The sequence below is a fragment of the Phyllostomus discolor genome, chromosome 15, assembly GCF_004126475.2.
Source record: "Phyllostomus discolor isolate MPI-MPIP mPhyDis1 chromosome 15, mPhyDis1.pri.v3, whole genome shotgun sequence".
Classification (NCBI taxonomy): domain Eukaryota; kingdom Metazoa; phylum Chordata; class Mammalia; order Chiroptera; family Phyllostomidae; genus Phyllostomus; species Phyllostomus discolor.
Genome location: NC_040917.2, coordinates 7114380 through 7136731, shown reverse-complemented (window position 1 = coordinate 7136731; position 22352 = coordinate 7114380). Strand labels below are relative to the sequence as shown.

General features: G+C 54.3%; 1 protein-coding gene across 1 annotated transcript in view; it reads left to right on the top strand.

Moving 5' to 3' along the window:
• The first annotated feature begins 1594 nt into the window (after nucleotides 1–1594).
• Nucleotides 1595–22352, top strand: part of KCNK1 (potassium two pore domain channel subfamily K member 1) — a 39104-nt gene continuing 18346 nt past the window's right edge. Inside the window, exon 1 of the mRNA XM_028531360.2 lies at nucleotides 1595–2022. Coding sequence (XP_028387161.1) covers nucleotides 1668–2022 — 355 coding nt within the window. The 5' untranslated portion in view covers nucleotides 1595–1667. The remainder of the gene's footprint in view (nucleotides 2023–22352) is intronic.

The window sequence follows — 22352 nt, the reverse complement described above, 5'->3', positions numbered from 1 at the left end:
ATTCTATAGAATATTAGAACATATTTTCTAATATATATTCTATAAAATATTCTGTGTGCTTCAATAGTCTTCAAACACATCCTTACTAGCTACATGGTGTCCTCACTGTAGGGCTACTGTAATTTGTCTATCATTCGCCTATTTTGGAATGTTTTAATTGTTTCTGATTCTTCATTATGTCATACATATGTATGTGTATGTATGACACACACGTATTTTATAGGTGTAATATACCTGCATATTGTTTATGAACGCTCTTGTCTGCAAATCTTTGCCTCTGCCTCTCTGACGACTTTTTCTGAGGACGCACCACGGAGCCACATAAGCTCTTCCCGGCTCTTGACACAGACCTTTCCCCAACAGGCGCACCCACTCCCGCAGTCACCACAGGCAGGTGGCGCCCTGGCCCTCCTCACCTTAGCAAGGAACCCCACTTGGCGAGGTTCAGTTTTGCCTGGGAGTTGGCACCTTGGGCCCTTTTCCACTCCTCACGTTTTAAAGAATTAGAGCTCAGAGACAGGGCTTTTCCAAAACTGTGAGGGATGGGAAGGTGGGAGGAGACTTCTGGTAAGGGGCCAAGGTGCCTGAGGCGGGCACATCCTCCTCGCTGGAACCATGCTGCTCAACCCTTGGGCCAGCCAGACAGACGGGAAAGTGCACCTGCGCCCTCCGTGGGGCCCTAGTGACTGGCGGGGAAGACACAGGTGGGAGAGGGCGGGGCCGGGACCAGCGCTTGGACGGGCAGCACAAAGCCCGGAAAGGTGGACAACAGTGTGTGTGCCCACACACTCTTACTGGCATGTACAGACACACTCACACACTCTCATAGACACACGCGTGTGTGTGCACAGACACACTGTCAGGCACGTTCACACAAAGACATGAACTCACACAGAGACATCCTTGCACATACACACATGCGTGCGTGCACACACATTCTCCCAGGCACACACATGGACATGCTCTCACAGACACACATGCATGCACACAAACACCCTCAGGTGCACACCTGCATGCACAAAGTCACAGGCACACACTGAAAGATTCATGCACGGACATGTGCACCGGCTCTCAGTCTCACATGCGCGTGCGCACAGAGACACCCTCATAGACACTAGCACACTCGCTCAGACACGTGCACACACACTTGCGCACATATACACTCACAGGCACTCACACAGAGAGACATGTACACTGAGATACATTCCCACACGCGCGTGCATGCACACAGGCGCGCCCACAGACTCACGCGCACACACTCGCAGGCACACATGTACATTTCACAATCTCACATTCACACACGTGCACACACACGCACACGCTCTGACACTCCGGTTCGGTTACTGAGCCAGGCGGCAGCAAGAGGAGCCCAAGGCTGGGCCGTCTGTCCCGCCCAGAGGTCCGGGCAAGTTTGCACACGGTCTCCAGGGACGCTCGGGTTACCTGAGCCGGCACCACGTCAGCGCCACATCATCGCGGCTTTGTGTGCCGAAGGAAGCAGGAAAAGAAAGAAGAAAACATCCCGGAACGAGCCAATCGCTAGCAGCGGACGCGGGCTCGGCGGGCGGGGCGGGGACCGAGGGCGGGCGCGGGGGGCGGGCGCGCGGAGCCGCTCCGGGCGGCGTGCGGCGCGGCCCGGCTCTGGCTCGGGCTCCGGTGGCGGGAAGATGCTGCAGTCCCTGGCCGGCAGCTCGTGCGTGCGCCTGGTGGAGCGGCACCGCTCGGCCTGGTGCTTCGGTTTCCTGGTGCTCGGATACCTGCTCTACCTGGTCTTCGGCGCCGTGGTCTTCTCGTCGGTGGAGCTGCCCTACGAGGACCTGCTGCGCCAGGAGCTGCGCAAGCTGAAGCGGCGCTTCCTGGAGGAGCACGAGTGCCTGTCGGAGCCGCAGCTCGAGCAGTTCCTGGGCCGCGTGCTGGAGGCCAGCAACTACGGTGTGTCGGTGCTCAGCAACGCCTCCGGCAACTGGAACTGGGACTTCACCTCCGCGCTCTTCTTCGCCAGCACCGTGCTCTCCACCACCGGTAGGAGCCTGTCGCCCCCGGGCCCCCGCGGCCACTCGGATCCCCGCGCCCCGGCCCCTCCGACCCGCCCACCCCCACCCCGGCCAGCCTGGCCGGTCCAACCGGGCCACCGGCCCCTCCCAGGGAGACTCGCCCAGGGCGGGCTCCGTGGAGCCGGAAGCCGGTGAGGTGGCTTCGGAATGTGACTTGGCCGTTGCTGCCCTTAACTCTTGAAAGTGGTCTCCTACTAAAGCTTCCGGCCTGGGTGGTTCTAAGGGCTTCTTGGGCTGCTGCGCCCCTTCTTCTGGGTCTCCTACACCCATCCCCTCCAGTTCGAATCTACACCGCCCTGGCCGCGGCGCAGAGAGGCCCGGGGATGCTGGAAACTCCCTGTTCCGAGCGCGCGCACCTCCCGCCGGACCCATCCCGCAGGCCCAGGCTGCAGAATCGAACCGTAGCGCGTTCAAGGAAGGGTCACCTTCGGGAGGGCGCCTTCCCTTTCCAGCTCTTTCCTACCTTCGGGGCAGTTTGGGGGAGCCGGGTGACATCACTCTGCTCCTCTCGGGTGACCTCTGAGCGCACAGGCCGATCCGGTTTCTTTTCAGAGTAGGAGAGAGAGTGAGGGAATGCCGTGCCCCTGGCAAAATGGGGCACCCTGATTCAGCAGTTTTTTCAACTTCAGATGTGCTAGGCCACCCTTAAACTCCTAAACTTGGGAGCGCACTTCCCTTGCGCTAGTCACCCCGGAGGACGTGCGCCGAGTGGAGGAGCTTCTGGGGGTGACCCGGGAGGCCCGCCCCGTCCCCCAGGCAGCACCTCTGTGCTGCTAGACCAGGTGGAGGGAGGCTGGGTTTTCCCCGCGGCTAAGGGAGGCACCCCCCTCCACCCCCGCGCCCCGCCGCGTGGAGATCTGTAAATTGGTACGTGGATCCCGGAAAGTGTCTCAGAGCGTCCAGCACACAGCCCCGTCTCTGTGTGCAGAACAGCAGATCCTCGAACAATCCGTCGCGGCTTGCACTACTGGATCGTTCGCTACCTGCGTGGTTCTGGAATCTGGGCCTTGTGGCTTCCGGGCGGGGAGTTCTTACCTCATCCTCTACCCCCCCACCCCCGCCCTGGGTGGCGAACCAACACTGTTACTTCAACTCTTCCTTCACCCCACTCCTTCCCACCTCCCAGGGTTGGCTTGTTTCTAGTGGTTTTGGGCTGAGTCCAGTTGATAGTTTCGGTAATTATTTGGTAAAGCGTGCTGTGCCTCAAAAGTCTGGGAGTGTGACTGACTAAACCGGAGTGCGCTTACCCTGAATAAACAGAAGCCCCGCTTGTATTGTGATCCTTGTAAAACTGTGTTAAACGTAGCCCTAAACAAGACAGACCTGTTACCTCACTTCTTAGCTTTTCCAACACGACTGTTTAGCTTTCTACCAGTCCCGGGTCCGTGGCCTGTGCCTGGTCCTCAGGTCACTCAGGAGTCACCCGAGCCTTTCCTTGGGGCATGCGCGTGCTAAATTGGGAATCCTTGGTTCTCTGCAGAAGTGTTCCCCTGGGCTCCAGGAGGTCTCCACGGGGTCACAGCCGTGGGCAAACATTGTGAAGCATGATGGTAACTTTGAGCACTCTCTAACTGGTACTTTCAAAGATGGAACAGCAGTAAGAACAATGTTATGGAAAAAGTTCTCGGGTGGGATTTCCCACCGCTGTGCAGCTCCTGTATAGTCTCAGCACTGTATGCACCTAGAGACAATTATTTTCCAGACTTTCTTCTGTTTTTTTCTTTAATTGCAGCTCTGGTTTTTTTAAAAAAAAAGTGGGGTGGATGGCTTATTATTGGTATTCAGATTGCACCGTGGCTCCTAAGAAAGTCTGCATTCATGCGGAAACAAGAGTTCTTTCAGGGAGCCAGGGCGAGGGGCGCTTCAGGATAAACTGGATGAAATGGTGCCTCTTGGGTTGTAAGATTAGCAAATCAATGAGTTTTGGTCGTTGATAGGACGGAATTGAATTTGCTAATTCAAATAGAATTCTAACAGAATTTAGAATCTATCCTAAATCAACGTACTCTTGGGTTGGTTTTGTACTGACTCGCTTCTGACAACATTGCATGTTCCGTGTAGTATCCAAAACACCAGGAAAGGACCAGACCACTCAAATCACTCACATGAAAGAGATGCATTGGTTCATGCTTCTCTTTTGGGTTAGGTACTGGACGTGCTCTGTGTGTGTGTGTGTGTGTGTGTGTGTGTGTGTGTGTAGCATTTTTCGCTCTGTTGATGGGCAGCCACAGAGATAATTGTCACCCGTTCAGTCAGTACGGTCAGCCTTTGCCTTGTCTGGAGTAGAAACACGGGGCATTATCACAGAGGTGCTGTTCGTGGGGGCCTTCCATGCCATATCCAAGAGCGTGAACACATTGTATTGAAGCTTTTCATCCCCCAAAGGACAGGCCTCTTTCTTTTCCCCTGGAAGGAACTGGGGAAAGCCCTCATGGCCTGTCTGGAGAAAGTCTTAGGTTGGTCATTCAGCAGTGTTCTCTCGTCATTCTCTGCGCTGCCAGGGACGCTGAATGATTTCCAGCAACATTGTAACATCTCTGCTGGACGACAGCGTGCGAGAGAGCACAGCCTACTTCCACCTGCGCAGAGGGACGTGCTGTGTAAAAATAAAAGGTGTGCGACACTGACCTTTCCCGCTTCACTTTAAAGATGTTATTAATTTATTTTTAGACAGAGGAGAAGGGAAAGAGGAAAAGAGGGAGAGAAGCATCAGTGTGTGGTTGTCTCTCATGCACCCCACACCAGGGAACCTGGCCTGCAACTGAGGCATGTGCCCTGACTGGGAATCGAACCAGCGACCCTCTGCTTCGTAGTTTGGCATTCAATCCACTGAGCCACACCAGCTAGGGCCCACTTCACTTTTATACTGGGATTTCTTTTAAGGATTAAGGAAATAATGTGTGACACTTGGGGGGTAAGGAAGAACTTTATTAAAATTATCTGTAGTAGCTGCATAAAATTTTGAGTGACCTCATCTGTTCTTAACCATCTGTCCTGTCCGTTTTCTGTCTGTTTGCTTCCTTATTCGCCCCCCTAAGCAAGGCTGCATCAGGCGATGGGTGATGGGTTAAAATACGGTTTTTGTATGCATAGGAATGCAAAGTTGCCGCTGCCTGTTGCAGCTTTATAAATGTGGGGTCCACGAGACAGCTCAGTTGCTATTTCTGTCCCTTGGACACATGGTGCAGCCTTATTCCTGTGTATGGAGAGACGTTTTGAAACTCTTATTTCAGGTGCTCACAACGGAACTGACTGTAGCTTGTTTTATACTGGCTTTTGGCTTAGGTAGGGAGAGAAGGTGGGAAGTGGTAATGGTGATGCTGCATGGATCTGTGGTTTTCCAATTGTTTTCTTTTTTAAAGATTTTGATTTATTTTATTTTTAGACAGGGGGGAAGGGAGGGAGAAAGAGAGGGAGAGAAACATCAGCATGTGGTTGCCCCTCGTGCACCCCCTCCTGGGGACCTGGCCTGCAACCCAGGCATGTGCCCTGACTGGGAATCGAACCAGCAACTCCTTGGTTCACAGGCCAGCACTCAGTCCACTGAGCCGCACCAACCAGGGCTCCAGTTTTCATAAGACAAATCTGTTCTCACCAATAACAGATATTTATTGAGCCTTTGACTAGAATGGGGTGCGCACACTGTGCCCCTGGCCAAATCCAGCCCACCACCTGTGTTCGTGCGGCCCAAGCTAAGAATGGGTTTCATATTTTCCAGTGGGTGGGGTAAATGTCAAAGGAAAAATAATATTTCCTATCACACTATAGTGGTATGAAAATCACATCTCAGGGTCCATAGCAACATCCCACTGGTTTCTGCACGGCCACACACATTTGCTTCCAGATCATTCCTGGTCGCTCCCCAGCGACAGTGGCTGAGCTGCATAGCGGTGACAGAGACCGTGTGGCTGCAGACCTTAAAATACTGTCTCTCCCTCTGCGGGAAACTCTTACTGACCCTGCTTCAGAACTGTGTTTGCAGGGGTCCCTGAGAGGAGTGCTGAGGGCGTTCTGTCCTTTTGGAAAACGTCCCGTGAGGCTGTTTGGTGTCTTCAGCTTCTGCACTTCTTTCTAAGTGCTGTGCGCCATTTAAATCATGCGCTGCTTCCCACAACCCCTTGCAGAACACATGGTTGCTTGTCGTAGGATGCCACTAGTTCTGGGTCTGATGGATGGCACTGCCTTGTTTCTGCAATGGTGACAAAGCTGAACTTCACTTTGGTATCACCTTTTCTCTACCAGGTGGTAAATACCACATCTAGGCCACAAATGACCACAAGGAAAGAAACTCCACCCAAAACAAACAAGCGAACTCCATCAGCCAGAGACAGACCTGAAGTGCACGCTCTGTATCCTCTGCAGAGCCTTTGGTCTCGACTTGGAGCCGTTAGGTTTCATTGTAACGAATTTAATGATCTGGTTTCAAGGCCCCCAGCAGGTTAAGGAAGGAAAGGCGCCGCCACAGACAAACATAACAGGAAGGTCATGAAAAAAAAACCCAGAAAAATAAAACATTTAAAGGCAAGCATCTGTCAAACACTTCACTGTGCCAGGCAGCGCTGACATGTGGCTGTCACAAAGAACTATGAGATGTTGGAGTCATTGTCCCCTCCCCACAGAGACTGGCTCTGAAGTTTAGATTGAGCCACTCCCTCCCTACCTGGGTCCCTGAGGGAGGGAGACGGGGTGTGTCCTGGAGTGGAATCCAGGTGTGTCTGAGCCAGTAGCTGGAGCATCGCATACTGACCCAGTGTAGGGGGTGGTTGTGGGCTGACTTGTGTCTCCCCCAAATTCCTGTGTCGAAGTCCTCACATTGGTACTTCAGAGCGTAACTGGGAAGGGCTGGGGCGTGTAACATAGGCGGGATGACGAGGTCCCTCTCTGTGAGCCCAGCAGAGAGGCTGCTGGAGAAATCCAACCTGTTGGCACCTTGATCTTGGGCTTTCAGCCTGCAGAACTGCGAGGAGATGAACGTCTTCTGTTTCATTCACCCAGTCTTGTGGTTCTTCGTTATGGCTTCCCCAGCAAATGGATACAAAACTACTCAGTTATTTACTTTAGTTGTGTAAACACAAATGAAAAAACGAATACAGAAGCACAAGAAACAGGACTCCCTCTCCAGCAAGTGGCTACTGAGCACTAAGTTCAGCAGGTTACTGTCGCAGCCCTCAAGGACCTTGTTTTCCTGGATGTGTGTCTGTCTTTCGGGGGAGGGAGAGGGGGAGGGGGGGAGGGAGGTACCTTAAACACAGTAACTGAGTGAAATGCGCGGGATGTTGTTTGGGGTTAATTGCTGAGACAGAGAGATAGGGGTGCTCATTCAGTGCCTAGGTGCCTGGGGGTTTGGAGGGATCCCAGACTGTGGTCTCTGACAGAGAAGTCCGAGCAGGCTTAACTGAGAGGTTGGCCTTTGAGGGAGAAGCCGGAGGAGGGGAGCCGTGTTCTAGAACAAAGCCCCCATGTTGGTGCAGCGCAAAGCCACTGTGCCTGGAGTGGAGAAAGAGGAGGGGCGATGAGGTGGAGGAGAAGGAGAGGCCGGGGGGGGTGGGTGCCACAGGCCACGGCGAAGCGCTCGGCTTTAGTCTGGGTAAGTGGGAGACACTGGGAGAGTCTGAGCGAAGGGCTGACACCATCTGCCCGGTTGTTTCAACTGGTTCACTGTGGCCGGCGCTGGAGGACAGGGGAGGCAGCAGAGGCCCTGAAGGGGGAGCTGGTACAATAGCCCAGACCTGGCCTGCTGGGGTGTAGAGCAGGGTGGTGGAGCAGAGCAGGGCGGTGGGGCAGAGCAGGGCGGTGGGGCAGAGCAGGGCGGTGGGGCAGAGCAGGGCGGTGGAGTAGAGCAGGGTGGTGGAGCAGAGCAGGGCAGTGGAGTAGGTCGTGAGGTCAGATTTCAAATACAGGGTGGAGGACGCAGCGGGATTTGTGGAAGAACTGACGGGATTGGATGTGAGGTGTGAGAAAAACAGCCGTCAAGAATGACCCCAAGGCCCTAGCTGGGTAGCTCAGTTGGTTGGAGCATTGTACCAATATACTGAGGTGGTGGGTTCCATCCCTGGTCAGGGCACATTCAAGAATCCACCAATGAATGCGTCAATAAGTGGAAGAGCAAATCGATGCTTCTCTCTAAGGCCAATCAGTGAAAATGATAAACATTTAAAAACTGGCTCCGTGCTTGTGGTCTGAGGCCCTGGCAGCACGGAGACAGAGGAAAGGCCGGGGAAGGCACAGGTTTGGGTGCAGGGTCTCAGGTGAGCTGAGATCGCGGGCCAGTGGAACTTGAGGTCCCTTCTGGGTGTCCGAGTCTGCAGGAGAGAGGCACTCACTCCCCCGTGGTGCCATGAGGGTCGTACGGACAGGGTAACACGCTTCCTTTTGCTCCGCGCCCTGATTTCAAGTGACCTCACGGGCCTTTAGTCTGACTGCAGAGGTCGGGGCAGCGTCGGGGGGTGGTGCCTGAACGCGGTGGGAGGAGACAGGGAGTCCGGGGTGGAGAGGAGGGAGGAGCTATTCCAGGGGAGCGTGCGAAGCCTCAGGGCCCAGTTGCCGCCTGGTGAGCCCGTTTAACAGGAGCTTCAACTACTTCAACCTCCAGGCCACGAAACAGGATCTGAACTATAGTTCTGTGTTCTAATGGAATGTTATGTAAGGCCGCATGGACAGCAGGGTGGGGGGGGGAGAAAGAGGGAGCAGGAGGATCTGCCTCATATGTTCTTAAATTTAACAATGGGAAATTTAGTGTTGGATATAGTTCAATAGGAAATGTACATCCTATATAGGCCAGAGAGCAGCAGTAAATAAAAATCTACAGTACGTTTTTTTAGGAGAGGCTGACATGACAGCTATGGAAGAGTCAGTCAATCTAGGTCACTTCTATTTCTAGGGAGTAAATAAGAAAAACGTGATTTTCCTCCCACAAGAAATCTAAGCATTTTAGGAATCGCTGATCTTCAAATAAAGACCCAGTTTGTGGCAGATGGGAAAGTTATCACACGACTCTGAAAACAACCTAATTTTCTTTCCATCTGTGTACGTGTAAGTTTGCTGAGTTACCACGAATTACAGACGATGCCGTTTGAACACCGTCACTCCTTGCCTGCCCTCGATAATCGAAGGTTCCCCTGCTCAGATGCTGTATTTTTTATTCAACTCAGGTTGTGAGTAACCGGAGGGAGAGTGAACGGTGCGAACTAGAGTTAAAAGGTTAAAACATTCTTGTCACTGACGTTCTCGTAACTGGAATTCTTTTTAAGCGCTTGAACAGCGGTTACCCGGGCACTCAATTATTTAAAGGCTGTGGTTAGGTGGATTAAGTTAATTAAAGAACCAGACAGACTGCCCGGTGTCAGACGCCGCCCTGAGAAGTTCTGGGCGGGAACAGCTCCCCGTCTCGCCCCACGTGTCCCCCAGTGCTGTGACGCCCCACTGTGGCCGCACAGCCCCTCGCCCAGGCTGGGTGCACAGATGCTGCTGGCGGCAGGGCTCAGAGGGGCCCTTGCACGGTCACAGGTCACAGGTCACAGGAGGTCGCTGTGTGCGGACAGCAGTCTTACTCTCCTGCCTCTGCAATGCACTTGTGCTTCAAAATGGAACCAACAAACATAGAAAGGGGCAAGACTCCAGCTGCCTCCAGGTTTGCACACTTGTGTTAGTAATCTGTGCAACTCGACCTAAACCTGCATTCGTCCTGCAGCAGCTTGGCTGAGCACCGGCCACGGTCTGTGAGGGTGGCTGGGCGAGGCCGCAGAGACACGGTGGGCGTTGTGGTGTGCACGTCGGGTTGTCCACTCTGGTTTGCTCACAGCCGGGCCTGTGCGCTCGTCTGTGCTGGTGGTCCTGCCCTGGCAAGCCTGTCACGTGACCTAGGGCTGGTGGCGGGGGAAGGGGGGGTCCTGGCCTGTCCCTGCTTGGTGTCCCAGTCTCCACACAGGGCAACCGAGAGCAGGAGCACCTTGGAGCCGTGTCCCCCGTCACCACGGGCAGGGATGGCTTTTTCCTCCCCAGCCTCGAGGATGGAGCTGCTAAGTATGACTCTCATCAGTGGTACCAGACTGAATTAGTATTTAAAAACACAGCCCGACTGCGTGAAAAGTGAGAATGGTGCATTCTTTTGGGGGAGAATGTGTACTTTCAGGTATATTGAATCACCCTTCAGGGGTGTCCGACCCTCAGCCCAGGACGGCTGTGTGTCCGGCCCAACACAAAATCATCCATTTACTTAAAATCTTTGTGTCACTCATCAGTTTTCATTAGTGTTTGTGTGTTTAACGTGTGGCCCAAGACAACTCCTCTTCCACTGTGGCCCAGAGACGCCAAAAGGTTGGACACCTCTGCTAGACTAAGTAAAACATTACTTGAAAGTGTCCTTGGGGGAATTTAACAAATAGACCCGGGAAGGCTTATGTGACAGGTGTTGGGCGTGGGCGGCATGATGCATGGATCTGGGGACCAGGAGAAAGACGTCGGGGCCCCTGACAAAACCATCAGGCACTGCACATCCTAAACATTCTCGTGTCCCGCTGGTCACAAAGCGCAGCTCTGGAGCTCAGGTGTTCCCTCCGCACCTCGGGACAGCTGAAGGGGGTCCTCTCCTAACGTCCTGTGGTCCTAGGTCTTTTCTGCATTTCCTGAGCACTTGCTACTGTGTGCCCCACATGCAGGGACACATAAAAATTACTGCAAAAAGATAGCCACTCACCTCAACAAGCCCACACAGCCCAGCTGGGAGACAGAACTAAACCACAGAGCTCGCGGAGAGCCGTGTAGGGTGCAGACCTGGAACTGCTGCGCCGTGTAGGGTGCTGGTGACGGCTGCGGGGCTTTCCGGGGCTGAAGTGCTCAGAGAAACATCTCGGAGGAGGTGGCTTGAGACAAACAGGCAACAGGGGTGAGGTGTGTCAGGGTGGCTCAGCGCAAGGGACACACACGAAACCCAGGTGCCCCGAGGAGGAATGAGCCGTACCTGCCAAAGGTCCCGAGGATGGCAGCCTCCCAGAGCCGAGAACTACCGGTTGGCAAGTGGCTGATAAGGAGGCTTGAAGGTGGAGGCAGAGGGCCTCGAGTGTGGGAAGTGGAGTTTGCACTTGACTCTGTCCGCCGTCAGGAGCCACGGGAGGTTCCTGAACCTGCCCTGTGGCAAGCAGACTGGCCGAGACGGGGAAAGCACGGCTCTGAGGCTGCAGCCGTCCTGGAGGGTAAGGTGCCTTGTCCTGGGGAGGAGAGGGCTCCCTGCCGGACTGCCAGGGTGGGCAGACTGAGTCGCAGGGACAGGGCGGGGTGGCCACGGGAAGACCTGGGCAGAGTGTGGAGTGGGCGTCGATGGGAACCCCAAGGCCAAGGCCCCAGGGCACAGTGGGGTGCGGGAGACTGCCCTGGGCTGACACGCCAGCAGTCCCACAGCCTGAACTTGGAGCGAGGCCTGGGCGAGTCTCCCAGCTGCTGCTCTTCACAGGAGTGTGAACTCTTTCCGGGCGAGTGCGGGGCAGGGAGCAGACGGGAACCGCCAGGGGCCAGAGAGACAGCCTCTGGGAGCTGGGTCCCTCCCCCCAGACTCTCAGGGATCCAGCCCGAAGACGATGAATCAGCCCTGAAGGGTGTAGTTATAAATGCTATTTGTCATGAGTGTGTCAGCTACAAATGAGCTCTGCGAAATGGTTTTGAAAAGTTCTAAGGAGCACGGCCATTCCCCAGATCCTGTTTGTGCTGTGGACGGGCTTTAAGGACATTTTTTTGGACATACTAAAATCTTAACTTCCACTCAGTTCCCGAGTGGCCACACTGTAACTTTATGAAGCTTTCGTCTTTAAAAGAAATGCAGGTGTTGCACATATAATTCTTCGCATTCTGTCATTGTTCAAGACAAGTTCTTATTGCACTGGACTCGGATTAAGGCTGGCTGACTTCTGTTTAATCTGTCCCTAGTTGCAAGTTTGCTCAAGGGCATGAAGTGCTACAAGTGAGTTCGTGTTGCCCAGGGTGGCAGAACCCCCTATCTGAAAACTCAGGAATGCTTTGAGGGAAAGGCACCCCTTTGTGGAAACCTTTAAATCGATCATCTTATTCCACTTTCTTCCTCACCAGATGTGATTCATTGAAAACCATACCCATGCCTGCACTCACAGAGTGTCCCTGTGCTGCCTGCTGCCATATTCGGAAGCCCCGCACTCAGGAAGCTAGTCGAACCCATGTCCTTCTAGCCCAGGTGTGTGCACAGCTCAGAGGCAGGTCCGAGAGGCAAACCAGTAGGTGCCCCTGTGGCAGTTGGGATGCCTGAAAAGCGAAGAGCTGATTTTTTTAGTCTCTTAAAGACCCGCCGTCTAACCTCTGAGCATCCACTCTGGTGCGTCTGTCACCCGCTCCCCGCTCCAGGCGCCCCCTCCTCGGTCACGTGTCCCCTCGGAGCGGTAAGGGCGCCCTAGAAAATGGATACGTGGCCCCCTTGCAGCAGAGGGGAGGCAGGGCTGCAGCGTTTACGGAGACTGACTTAACAGTGTGAGTAGGTTGAACGTCATTCCCCGAATAGCATCAGTCACCCACGTGTCCAACCTGAGGAACACCGGGTCATCCCCCAGACCCCGCCCCCCGCCCCCGCCCCCCAGCTAGCCCGGAGAGTCACGCAGCACCCACAGTCTGTTTCATTTGCGCCTCTGTTGGAACCCGGGAATTCTCGCAGCGACGGCCCTGTCTTCAGAGGGCTTCCCTTGCCGCCCAGTGGTGGGGTCTGTCAACACCAGGGTGTCCTCCTGAGAGGGCCGCTCACTGGCTGAGTGACGTTTGTCCAGCTGTTAGTGAGAAGGGTGAGCACCATGGCGCCAAGGCCCTGAGTTTGTTTAGTCCCAGCTCACAGGGATTCTCCTTAATGACTGGATTTTAAGCCCAGCCGCCACCAGCTCACAAGCAGGCAAGACTACCTGTGGCTGGTGCCCCAGTCCCTGGAGGAGAGTACCGGGGGAGGAGCTCACGGTGGGTTTAATTGAATTTCCCTCTGCTTGCGTACACGATGGTTTGGAAAGCCACCCTCCTCGATCTGAGGGTGCAGTGAAGTCCCCCCCACCTCTGTCGACTTTGCTGCACATTTTCAAAGGGGGGGCGTGTCTGGGGAACGTGGCGAGGGGGCCGGAGTCGAGCCATGTCCAGGCCTTTCCTGGTCCTCACACCTCTGGCTCCTTCCTGTCTGGTCCCATTAGTGCCGGTAGGTTCCACATTTTCTCCGGCCGCTGTGCCTCTGTTTCCTATTAAATGCAGGGGTGGAGAGAGTAGTGTCACCCAGAAACTTCAGTGACCGGCTGTCTTCTTGTTTGGTCCCTTTCGGTTCGGGCAGAGGGAACCACTTGTCCTTGTCCCTGCAGAGGACTCACAGCTCGAGCTGGCCCTGGACCTGAAAGCCACCTCCCGAGGCCCCGTGGCGGATGCACCCTTCACACTCCGGTTCCACCTGGGGGCCTTGTGCCTGTCTAGGGAGGAAGGCATTGCCCCGTGTTCTGCTAAGTGGGAGTGACATTTGGTGGAAGAGAGTCTCAGCGTGCGTCCCTAGGTGCTCTGTGCACTCGGGGAATGTTCTCTGCTTCCCTGGAGGCTGCTACGTGAGTTCGTTTCCTTTCATGATACGCTCTGCACAGATTCGCTGTTACATGGACACGGTTGCCCTGTTTTTGTACGTTTCCCCCTAAAAATAGCAGCTGTCATTGGAAGCTAAGTCTTGACATAAGCAAACAACCGAATTTCCTGATCGCATCAAGGAGAGGGTTTTATTAGTGATTGCAATCGGGTAGGAAGGCAAGGTCAGTTCCCGGAGTGAGGCCTCACGGGTCTGTTTCTCCCGTCACCTTACCGATCCTGGATTTCACTGTGTGTGTTTCACTGCCGGCCGTCCCTGCGGAGCTGCAGCGCAGACGCTCTGCCGGCACGGGGCCGTCCCCTGCTTGCTGCGTGGACCTGCCAGAGGGCTGTGGCTCGAGGTTTCCAGAAATCACTGCTGCTTGCTGCCCATGTGCTGCAGCCACACACTGGACACGGCTTCTCTGCCCTTCCCTTAACTGGGCGCCCCTGCTGTCCCTCCGCTGAGTCTGGAGGTTGTGGCCACGCCCTGGTTTTCCTGGCTCTGGGCCCCTTCTCGGAAGAGCTGGGGACCGCATCTCTGCCGTGTCCTCTGCGGTGCGGCTCTCGGAACTGAGCTCCTGGGAGCTGCTCGCTGCTGACACACAGTCCCTTCCTTCAAAGGGCCGAGCTAGGGGGGTCACGCACTCGATCCTTGGAACTGTTTTGCAACCCTGTCTACCTGGAGCTTTTTATCAGAGCTTCCTCCTTGGCCCTGGCAGAGGCCAGGTTGGCTGCTCCTCATTTTGGATTGATGCCATAGGTCATTTCAATGAGAATTGGACTGATGGTGTGAGAAGAGCAGCGAGATCCTTGAGAAACGGGGTGGGGAGGAGGTTAATGGCAATACTGTTTATTCTGTGACCGTTAGAAATCTACCTGCAGTGGATGGACTTGTCATTTGCATCCTTGTGATCTGTATGAACCAGTAAAAGTATGTTTAAAAAGTAACATTTTAAGACAAAAACTCCATTAGAGTGTTTCTGGTAGGGCTCTTCTCCCGGGTGCCTTCACGGAGGTCAGTGAATTACACATGATAAGCCGTGTTGTCACATGCAGCACGATGTACTTGGGAAATGTCGGTGGCCCGTTAAACCTGTTGTTTTCCTAAGGAATTCAAGACCATTCGGCTTCATTACATGCCTTCAGTGGCCAGTTTGGTACAATGGGCCTCAGAGTCTGATTTGACTCTCCTCTGTAGAAGAATAAAGCCAGGGTGCTACTTTGTTGAAAATCATGGATCGTACCCTGTAAAACGTTACATGTATTTAGAGTTTGGGGGCAGTCTGAAAAGAAGACTAGTCTCAGTAGTTCCCATGTTTGGTCGTGGGGGGGGTTGTTTCCCGTGGGGTTGGGGGAGAAGGTTTGGAAGGGGGATACGGGAGCACAGGAGTAAGAAGGCCCCCCCAGCGGCAGACGCCTGGGAAAGCAGTTTCGGCTGCTGGTGCAGAGGGGGTGGGAGGGGTACGAGCCGCCGTAGGTCCCCAAAAAAACAGTAGTTCCATTGATTTGTTGACTGAGTCTTTGCTGAGCACGAGAGACTGTGAGGCGGCTGTTAGGCAACGGCGAGGAACAGATAAGGGCGCAGTAGGGAATAAATACGGGCAGCAAGAATTGTTATACTTTGAGACCCGGCGTTCTCAACTTTCTGACTGCTGCTCTGCTACGTCCTTTGGCTGCTGAAACAGTCGTGTGGCGCCCAAAAAGCCAGCGTGGCTCAGTCGGTGGGAGCGCCGTCCTGTGAGCAGTAGGATGCAGGTGGATTCCCGATCAGGGCACGCACGTAGGTTGTGGGTTTCGCCAGGTGTGTAAGACCCTGGGTTCAGGCACGTGAGGCGACTGCTGATTGATGTTTCTCTTTCCCTGCCTCTCTCTAAAAGCAATGAAAAAAAATGTCCTTGGGTGAGGATTAAAAAAACACAAACAACCAATCAGGTGTGCAGAGCACTTTAGTGATCCCAGTGTACAGACGTGAAGCAGTTGGGCGGCGGGGGGCGGGGCCTGCAGGGGCTCAGCCCCACGCGCTGGAACCCCCAGGAGGCCTGAGGCCAGAGTCAGCCAGGTCAGAAGGCGGGCATTAGCTGCGGCCACTCGGTGTCACGCACGCGGTGACTAACTTGATGGCGTGACTCCAATTAGGGTCACTTGGAAACTTCTCTGTTGCTGATGATCCTGTCCTTACGCTCTCTTTGACCTGTTTAATGAAAAGCTGAATGAAAACCAGTGTGGTCTCTTAAGAGAAGACGGATGTCCGGTGGTGGTTCTCAGCGGCGCTGCAGCCGGCCGAGACACCCGAGTGTGAAGTGGTCGTTCTGCCCCGACAGGACACTTAAAGCAGAAAGAGATAATCGTTTCTTCCTGAGTTAAGTGGACACATTATAACCCTCATTGGTCTTCAAGGCTTCTACCCTCGGCCCAACTGCAGAAGAACGTTTAAGTGTAAGCGGTTCTGTGGTCCGACGCGTTCATCATTTCAGCAAACTGCTCCCAGAGGGACTGACTGCCTTGGTGGGCGGGGGCGGGGTGGATGGAGGGCACACCGAGGATCCGAGGGCAGTGAAGTCACTCAGTCTGGTGTGCTTCTGGTGCACCTGTGCCGTTCTGCACTTCTTCAGACCCGTGGATTGTACTACAGCAGGAGTGAACCGTAACGCAGAGGGTGGGCTTTGGGTGATGATGGTGCTGCGATGCAGAGCCACCTGGTGTGGCCAGTGTCCCACTCCCATGCGGGAGGGGGCGTTGTGATATGCATGTATAAGGGCCAGAGGAATGTGGGAAATTTCCATACCTTCCTCTCAGCTTTGCCGTGAACCTACAAGTGCTGGAACACAGCGGGACAGGTGGCTGGGCAGGGCTGCCCGGGGCAGGGCGGGGCGGGTCAGGAGGGTTAGTTTGTTTATATGGCAGAGGGCGGGGTATCAGTGTTTGTGGAAAGAAGGCGGACAGGCTGTGCAGGTGAGCCAGGCTGGGGCCTCGTGCCCAGGTGGGGAGCGGCCCCAGGGACAGAGAGAGAGTGGCCGGGTCCTGCTGGAGCGTTCTCACGGGTGCTTCCTTCTGCTCGCCTCGGCTTTCTCCTCGAAGTGAGACCTTCTCCTCGAAGTGAGACCGTAAGGAGACCTGGAAGCACCAAGAGTTTTAGAGCCCCACCCGTGTCCTTCGGCAGTGTTCCCGCCCTTCGCTCAGCGCTCAGCCTCGTTTCCTTCCAGCGAGCCACTGGCCCTTTCAGGTTAAAACTGCCATCTGGCACTGGGCTGCCCGGTGGTCCGCATGCGGGGCTCCTCTGACTGGCGCGTGTACCCGGGCCAGACCAGCGACGGGATCGTCCCCTGTACAAAACACACGCAGTGGGAGCTCTGCTTTCTTGTGTGGTGCAGTGGCTGGTAATGACGTTTGGGGACCTCTGGATTAAAAATAAATCCAATTCAGTCATTTGAGGAGCAAGTCACTCACTTGATGCTTGGAGGGGTTCTGTTTCTCGGGCTGAGTCTCAACATCCAAGGCCTTGAGGAGCAGGAATTCTCGGTGGCTGTGGGGCAGGAAAGGGACGTGCAGTGGGAACGCTGAGTGTTCTATTCTGTGCTTATTATTTATCATAAAAGTTTCAGACACTAATGCCTGGCAGACTGTGTCTAGGCTGTGGGAGAAAAGGGGGTTACCCACCTCCCCCACCCAGTAGAAGCAGGACCCTCTCCCGTGGTAGATTTCTTTTCATGGTTATATATATATATATATATATATATATATATATATATATATATATATGTGGAAGATTTATTTATTTCTTTTTAGGCGGAGGGAAGGGCAGAGAGAGGGAGAGAAACATCAGTGTGTGGTTTTCTCTCATGTGCCCGCAACCCAGGCATGTGCCCTGACTGGGACTCAAACCAGTGACCCTCTGGTTCCTAGGCCAGAGCTCAATCCACTGAGCCACACCAGCCACAGCCATTGAGTTATTTAAACATGACATCGATTTAAAAAGTTAGTAAATACGGGTTTGAATGTTCACCCCATTAGCTTGCATGTCCTAAATGGTAAAACAAAGCCAAGGAAGCGTCTCATTTGAGATGCTTAAAAGTGGGGGGGACCCTGGGTGCCTCCACTTCCCCCTACTCTATGGGGTGCCTGCCCTAAGCAGTCACACAAAGACATGGATTAGGAAAAGAAGAAAATCCCTCCGTCTCTCTGATCAATATCCAAAATGGGGTGGGGAAAGCCATGATCAGCTCAGGAGATGAAGCAGAAGCAAGAAGATTTCCTTTTGTAAGACAGATGGGGTCCTGCAGAACCTCCACTGGGCAGCAGCTGGGCAAGGTGCTGACAGACTGGGCTGCAGAGCTGGGGCCCGGGAGCCTCCAGGAGGGGGCGGGGCATCCCCAGGAGGGAGCGGAGCATCCCCCAGCGTCCCTCTGGCTGAGCCACCCTGGCGCAGGTGCAGGGCTGTGGGACCCAGCTGGGCAGGAGCCGGCATGCTGAATACACCAGCTCTGCCTCCCCAGGCTCCATGACTAAGTGGAGCCGCGCTCCAGAAAATGGTTTATGCCAGACAGCACTATTTTCAGAGAGGGAGGAATCACGCCATTCTACCAAGCAGCGGCCCTTCCTACGTTTTGCTCTGTGGGGCAGGGTATGCGTCCACGCAAGTGGAAGATGCGTTTCTTCTGCCACCTGGGAGTGTGTGTGTCATCTGTCCTCGAGTCGCTCTGACCTGGCCACCCCGTGAGTGAGTGACGCCCATGGTGCCCCGTCCTCAACGGCCCCTCCCAGCTCTAGACTCGCGCCTGGGGCTTCCTCTGTGGGATCAGTCCAGCTCACACGTGGTCTTCCTCTGTCCCCGCTGCCTCCTGTTTGCCCTGCTGTTCCGGGCAACTGCCCACAAAACAAGTGATGCCGCCCACGGTTCGGGCAAAGAACACACAAGCCTAATGGTTAGTTCTCTCTGACCGAAGTCTTCAGCAGTCTTTCTTGTTTGGTTGGCTTTTGGGGGTTTGTTTGTTTTTTTATTGCACCCACGTGCATCTTCTCAGGACCGTGGGTCCACCATTGGGTCCCATCCTGATGAGCCCAAAGAAGAGGCGAAGGTGCCGGCTTGGCGTTTCTCACTTGGGGCCCCTACATCCCACCTGGAATCGAAGGGCGGGGGGCACCTACTTCACGCCCTGCTGGCCAACCTTTCCTCCTGACACAGAACGTGCTAACCACTCATTGAGCCTCTACTAACACACTGCTTGGCATTCTTAGAGAATGTCTCTCTTTGTTTCTACATCTGTGTTTTCCGTAAGATGAGGGGAGCCTGGGTTGGCCGCATGTGTCTTTGGAGAACCTGCAGCACCTAAGTGCCTGGTTCATTGTCACACGTGCATGGGGTCATCCTGGCCCAAGCGCGCTCCTGCTCTGGGAGACGGCACACGGGAGAGGCTGGGTTTCCGACACTTACGTCGCCCAGGGAACCCATGTCTCTCGTAAGGGACAACTTGGTTTTCACCACCCGGCTTCCTTCTGATGTCTGACGAAGTGCTGAGTACTCTCTGTGTTTATGTCAAATGCTTTATCTGCTCATTAATATCCTGGGGGAAAAAGAATCCAAACTTTTTAAGCTGTTCGGGTTTTTTTTTTTTTTTTAACAGCTTTGAGGCCATCAGTCATCTCATGAACTTGGCACTGGGGCATTTGCGTGTTTGCTTGGTTTTCGTTTTAGAGTGTACGCCTGACTTGTATTTGGAAAACTTCCTGACAGCTGGTAGTGAGAATGCCGGTCCTGCCTATGTGTGCGCCAGGTTGGAACCCCCAGTGGGGACCCTCCGAGGTGCTCCTCCCCTTCCCTTCTTGCTGTGGGCAGCTGCTGAGCTGGGGTCTAGGGATGCATGAGAAAGAAACTGATTAATAAAAAATTGAGCACTTCAAGAGATTACTGCTATTACTTCGATAGCCTCCTAGAGCCGATGAGGGCAGCGAAGGGGGCTATAAGCTTCACAGGCAGACAGAGCTGAGTTAAGAATTCTCTGAACAGAAAGACTGGAACTCCCCTGCCAAGTGTGTGGGAAGCAGCTGGGACAGAAAACCATATGTTACTCTTGGAAGAGTTAAACGTTTTTTGGTAACATTTGAATACATTGGAAATATACTCCTCTGGTAAACTATAACATTTTTGCACTAGTTTTGAAAAGGTGTGGAAACACTTAATAAGAAGTAGCCATTGTGTGTGGTGTTGCTGTTGCCGTAGGCTACTCGGAGACTGATATATCGCCAGGTAGGCAGGTAACAAGGTGTAATTGGAATTCTTTCTGCTGGAATCTCAGGTGTGGTCAGGAGGCCCAGCCTCACTTCTGACCTAGCAGTGAGCTTGAATGGAACAGGCTCATTATATTCCTAATTCATCATCATTGATGAAAGACAAAGTTGCCTGTCTTTTTTCTCACATCGCCAGGCCAGGCTGTGAGCAGCGGCTAGCATTGGTTTAGCTGCTCCTTGTGGCCAGTCCCTGGGGGTTCTCCCTGGCTGGCGCCCCTTCGCTTGGCTCCTTCATCCCCCCAGCAGCCCCTCGGCATCACGGGATGGCTGCTTGGCTCCAGACCAGGTGTTTGTGACAAAGGCAGGGAAAACAAAGATGCCCCAAAGTGGCTTCCCGCCAGTGAATTTCCACTCATCCCATTAGTCAGAGCTGGCTTCTGGGGCGACCAGGAAAGGGAACGTGTGCTTTGCCAGCCTCTGGTAGGGACAGGACCGGGAGAAAGGGTCCTGCTCAAGTGTGAGGGTGTCGGGTGTCACGTTCTGGGGAGTACCCCCAGAGACTCCACCTGAGGGGCTTGGGGATGGGCAGACCAGGTGCAAGGGCACAGCAGGTGTGGCGCCCTGCAGGTGCGAAGGGAAGGGCGTGTTCTGAGACTGCCCTGGTTCTCTGGGGTCCACCCCGAGTGAGCAGGGAGCCTGCGCATGTGGGCACCAGAGTCCACCTGAGGGGTGTGGATGCAGCCCTGGCAGTCAGCAGTGGCGGCCTGGGGGGTGGCCAGAGGAGGGGTCTTCCATATACAGAGAGGGAATGAGACAACCCTCCCCTGTGACCCGCAGTGATGACAGAGACCGAGGGATAAATTGGGGGCCCTTCCAAAGTCAGTGGCCCCTGGCGTCCACTGGAATGTTAGCGGTGAGGCAGCAAGAGTCTGGGGTTGCTCCAAGGCCCCGGTGGGGGGCAGGGGAGCCCTGCTCCAAGCTGCAGGGTGCAGGCAGGGGGCTGGTGTGAGGGGCCAGCACACTGGTCCAGTCGTGGGTGTGCTGGCTTAGGGGGGCTGCAGTACCACCCTGGGTACCGCCCCGGGGTCGTTGGGAGTGGAGGACTGAGTTCAGTGACAGAAGTCGGCTTGGCATACGGGGTTGGCCAAAAAGTCCACTTACATTTTTTCTGTAAGATAAGAGACATTTTTCATTTTCACCAATAACTTTATTGATCTGGATACTTTGAAGTATGTTGGCTATCTCCCACTATTGGCTTCTAGTGGGTAGAGGCCAGGGTGCTGCTAAACATCTTCCAATGCATCAGACAGCCCCACGGCAAAGAGTTATTTGGCCAAAATGTCAAGAGTCCCAAGAAACTTCACAAAGCACTTTTAACATATTCAATCAGTCACAGCACCTTCTCCGTGCACTGCACAAACCTTTTTGGGGGTTTCAGTTGCATTTTTATCTTTCTTAAAATCATAAAGCATAATACGCTGAAAATGTTGTGAATCGTCTTCCATCATCAGTATTAAAATGGCTGTTCAAAAATTCAGCAGTTTTGATACATTTTTTTAATGCACACTGATAGGACAGCTGTCACAATACAATCTAACAAAATGCTTCAATGACATTAAAGACAGCTGAGCACCGCTAGAGCCACTGTACAGAAAAAATGTAATGAACTTTTTGGCCAGCCCAGTACCTAGACCAGGGGGTCCCTGTATGTGTATGGGGGGCATGCAAGTATGAAGGGAAGTTAGGGGGCTGGATGGGAGTTTTGGGGGGGGTCCCCACACACTGCGCACCGACTGGGATGCATGTCGATATACGAGTTCCTAGTTTCACATTTCCTTCTGAAGTGCAGCATTCTCTCTGATGACCCCCTGTTGCTAGTGCGCCGGTTTCCATGGAGTGGGATCCCCTTAAACACATGCTTCTCTTTCCTTCTCATGTCCTCACACTGGGGCACCTGTCGTCACCGTCTCCAGAAGTCAGGGCTGCCTGCTGGGTCAGGATTGGGGTGGCGGGAGGAGCCACCGCCGTGCCAGCCCTCCCTCCCCTCCCTGTGGACGGGACGTGGCCCAGTCCCTGTGAACCACAGCAGCCCTAGTCTCCGGTCCTGTGTCACGTGAGTCCCCGCAGCCCCAGCCATGCTCGGTGCAGAGTGTGGAGGGGCCACGGGGGCAGCCACCGTCCCCATAGAGCTGTCTCGGTTCACCTTTCTTTACACTCACGTTGCCACTCATCTCAGCGGCTTCATGGTGCCCCAAAGCAGCCCCCCTGCTGATTCCTGTAGGCACAGACATTTGCCACCCTGCTGGTGTGGAATTCTTCTAGGCTCTTGGGCACACAGTATAAACACACAAACCAGGCTCCTGCCTCCACCGCAGCTGGGGCAGCAGTCGGCATGTGAGTAAATGAGACGGGTTTGGGGGTACAGGAAATTGACACAGGCCAGCGGGCTTCAGGGTGACTGGGAGAGGATGGGGCTAC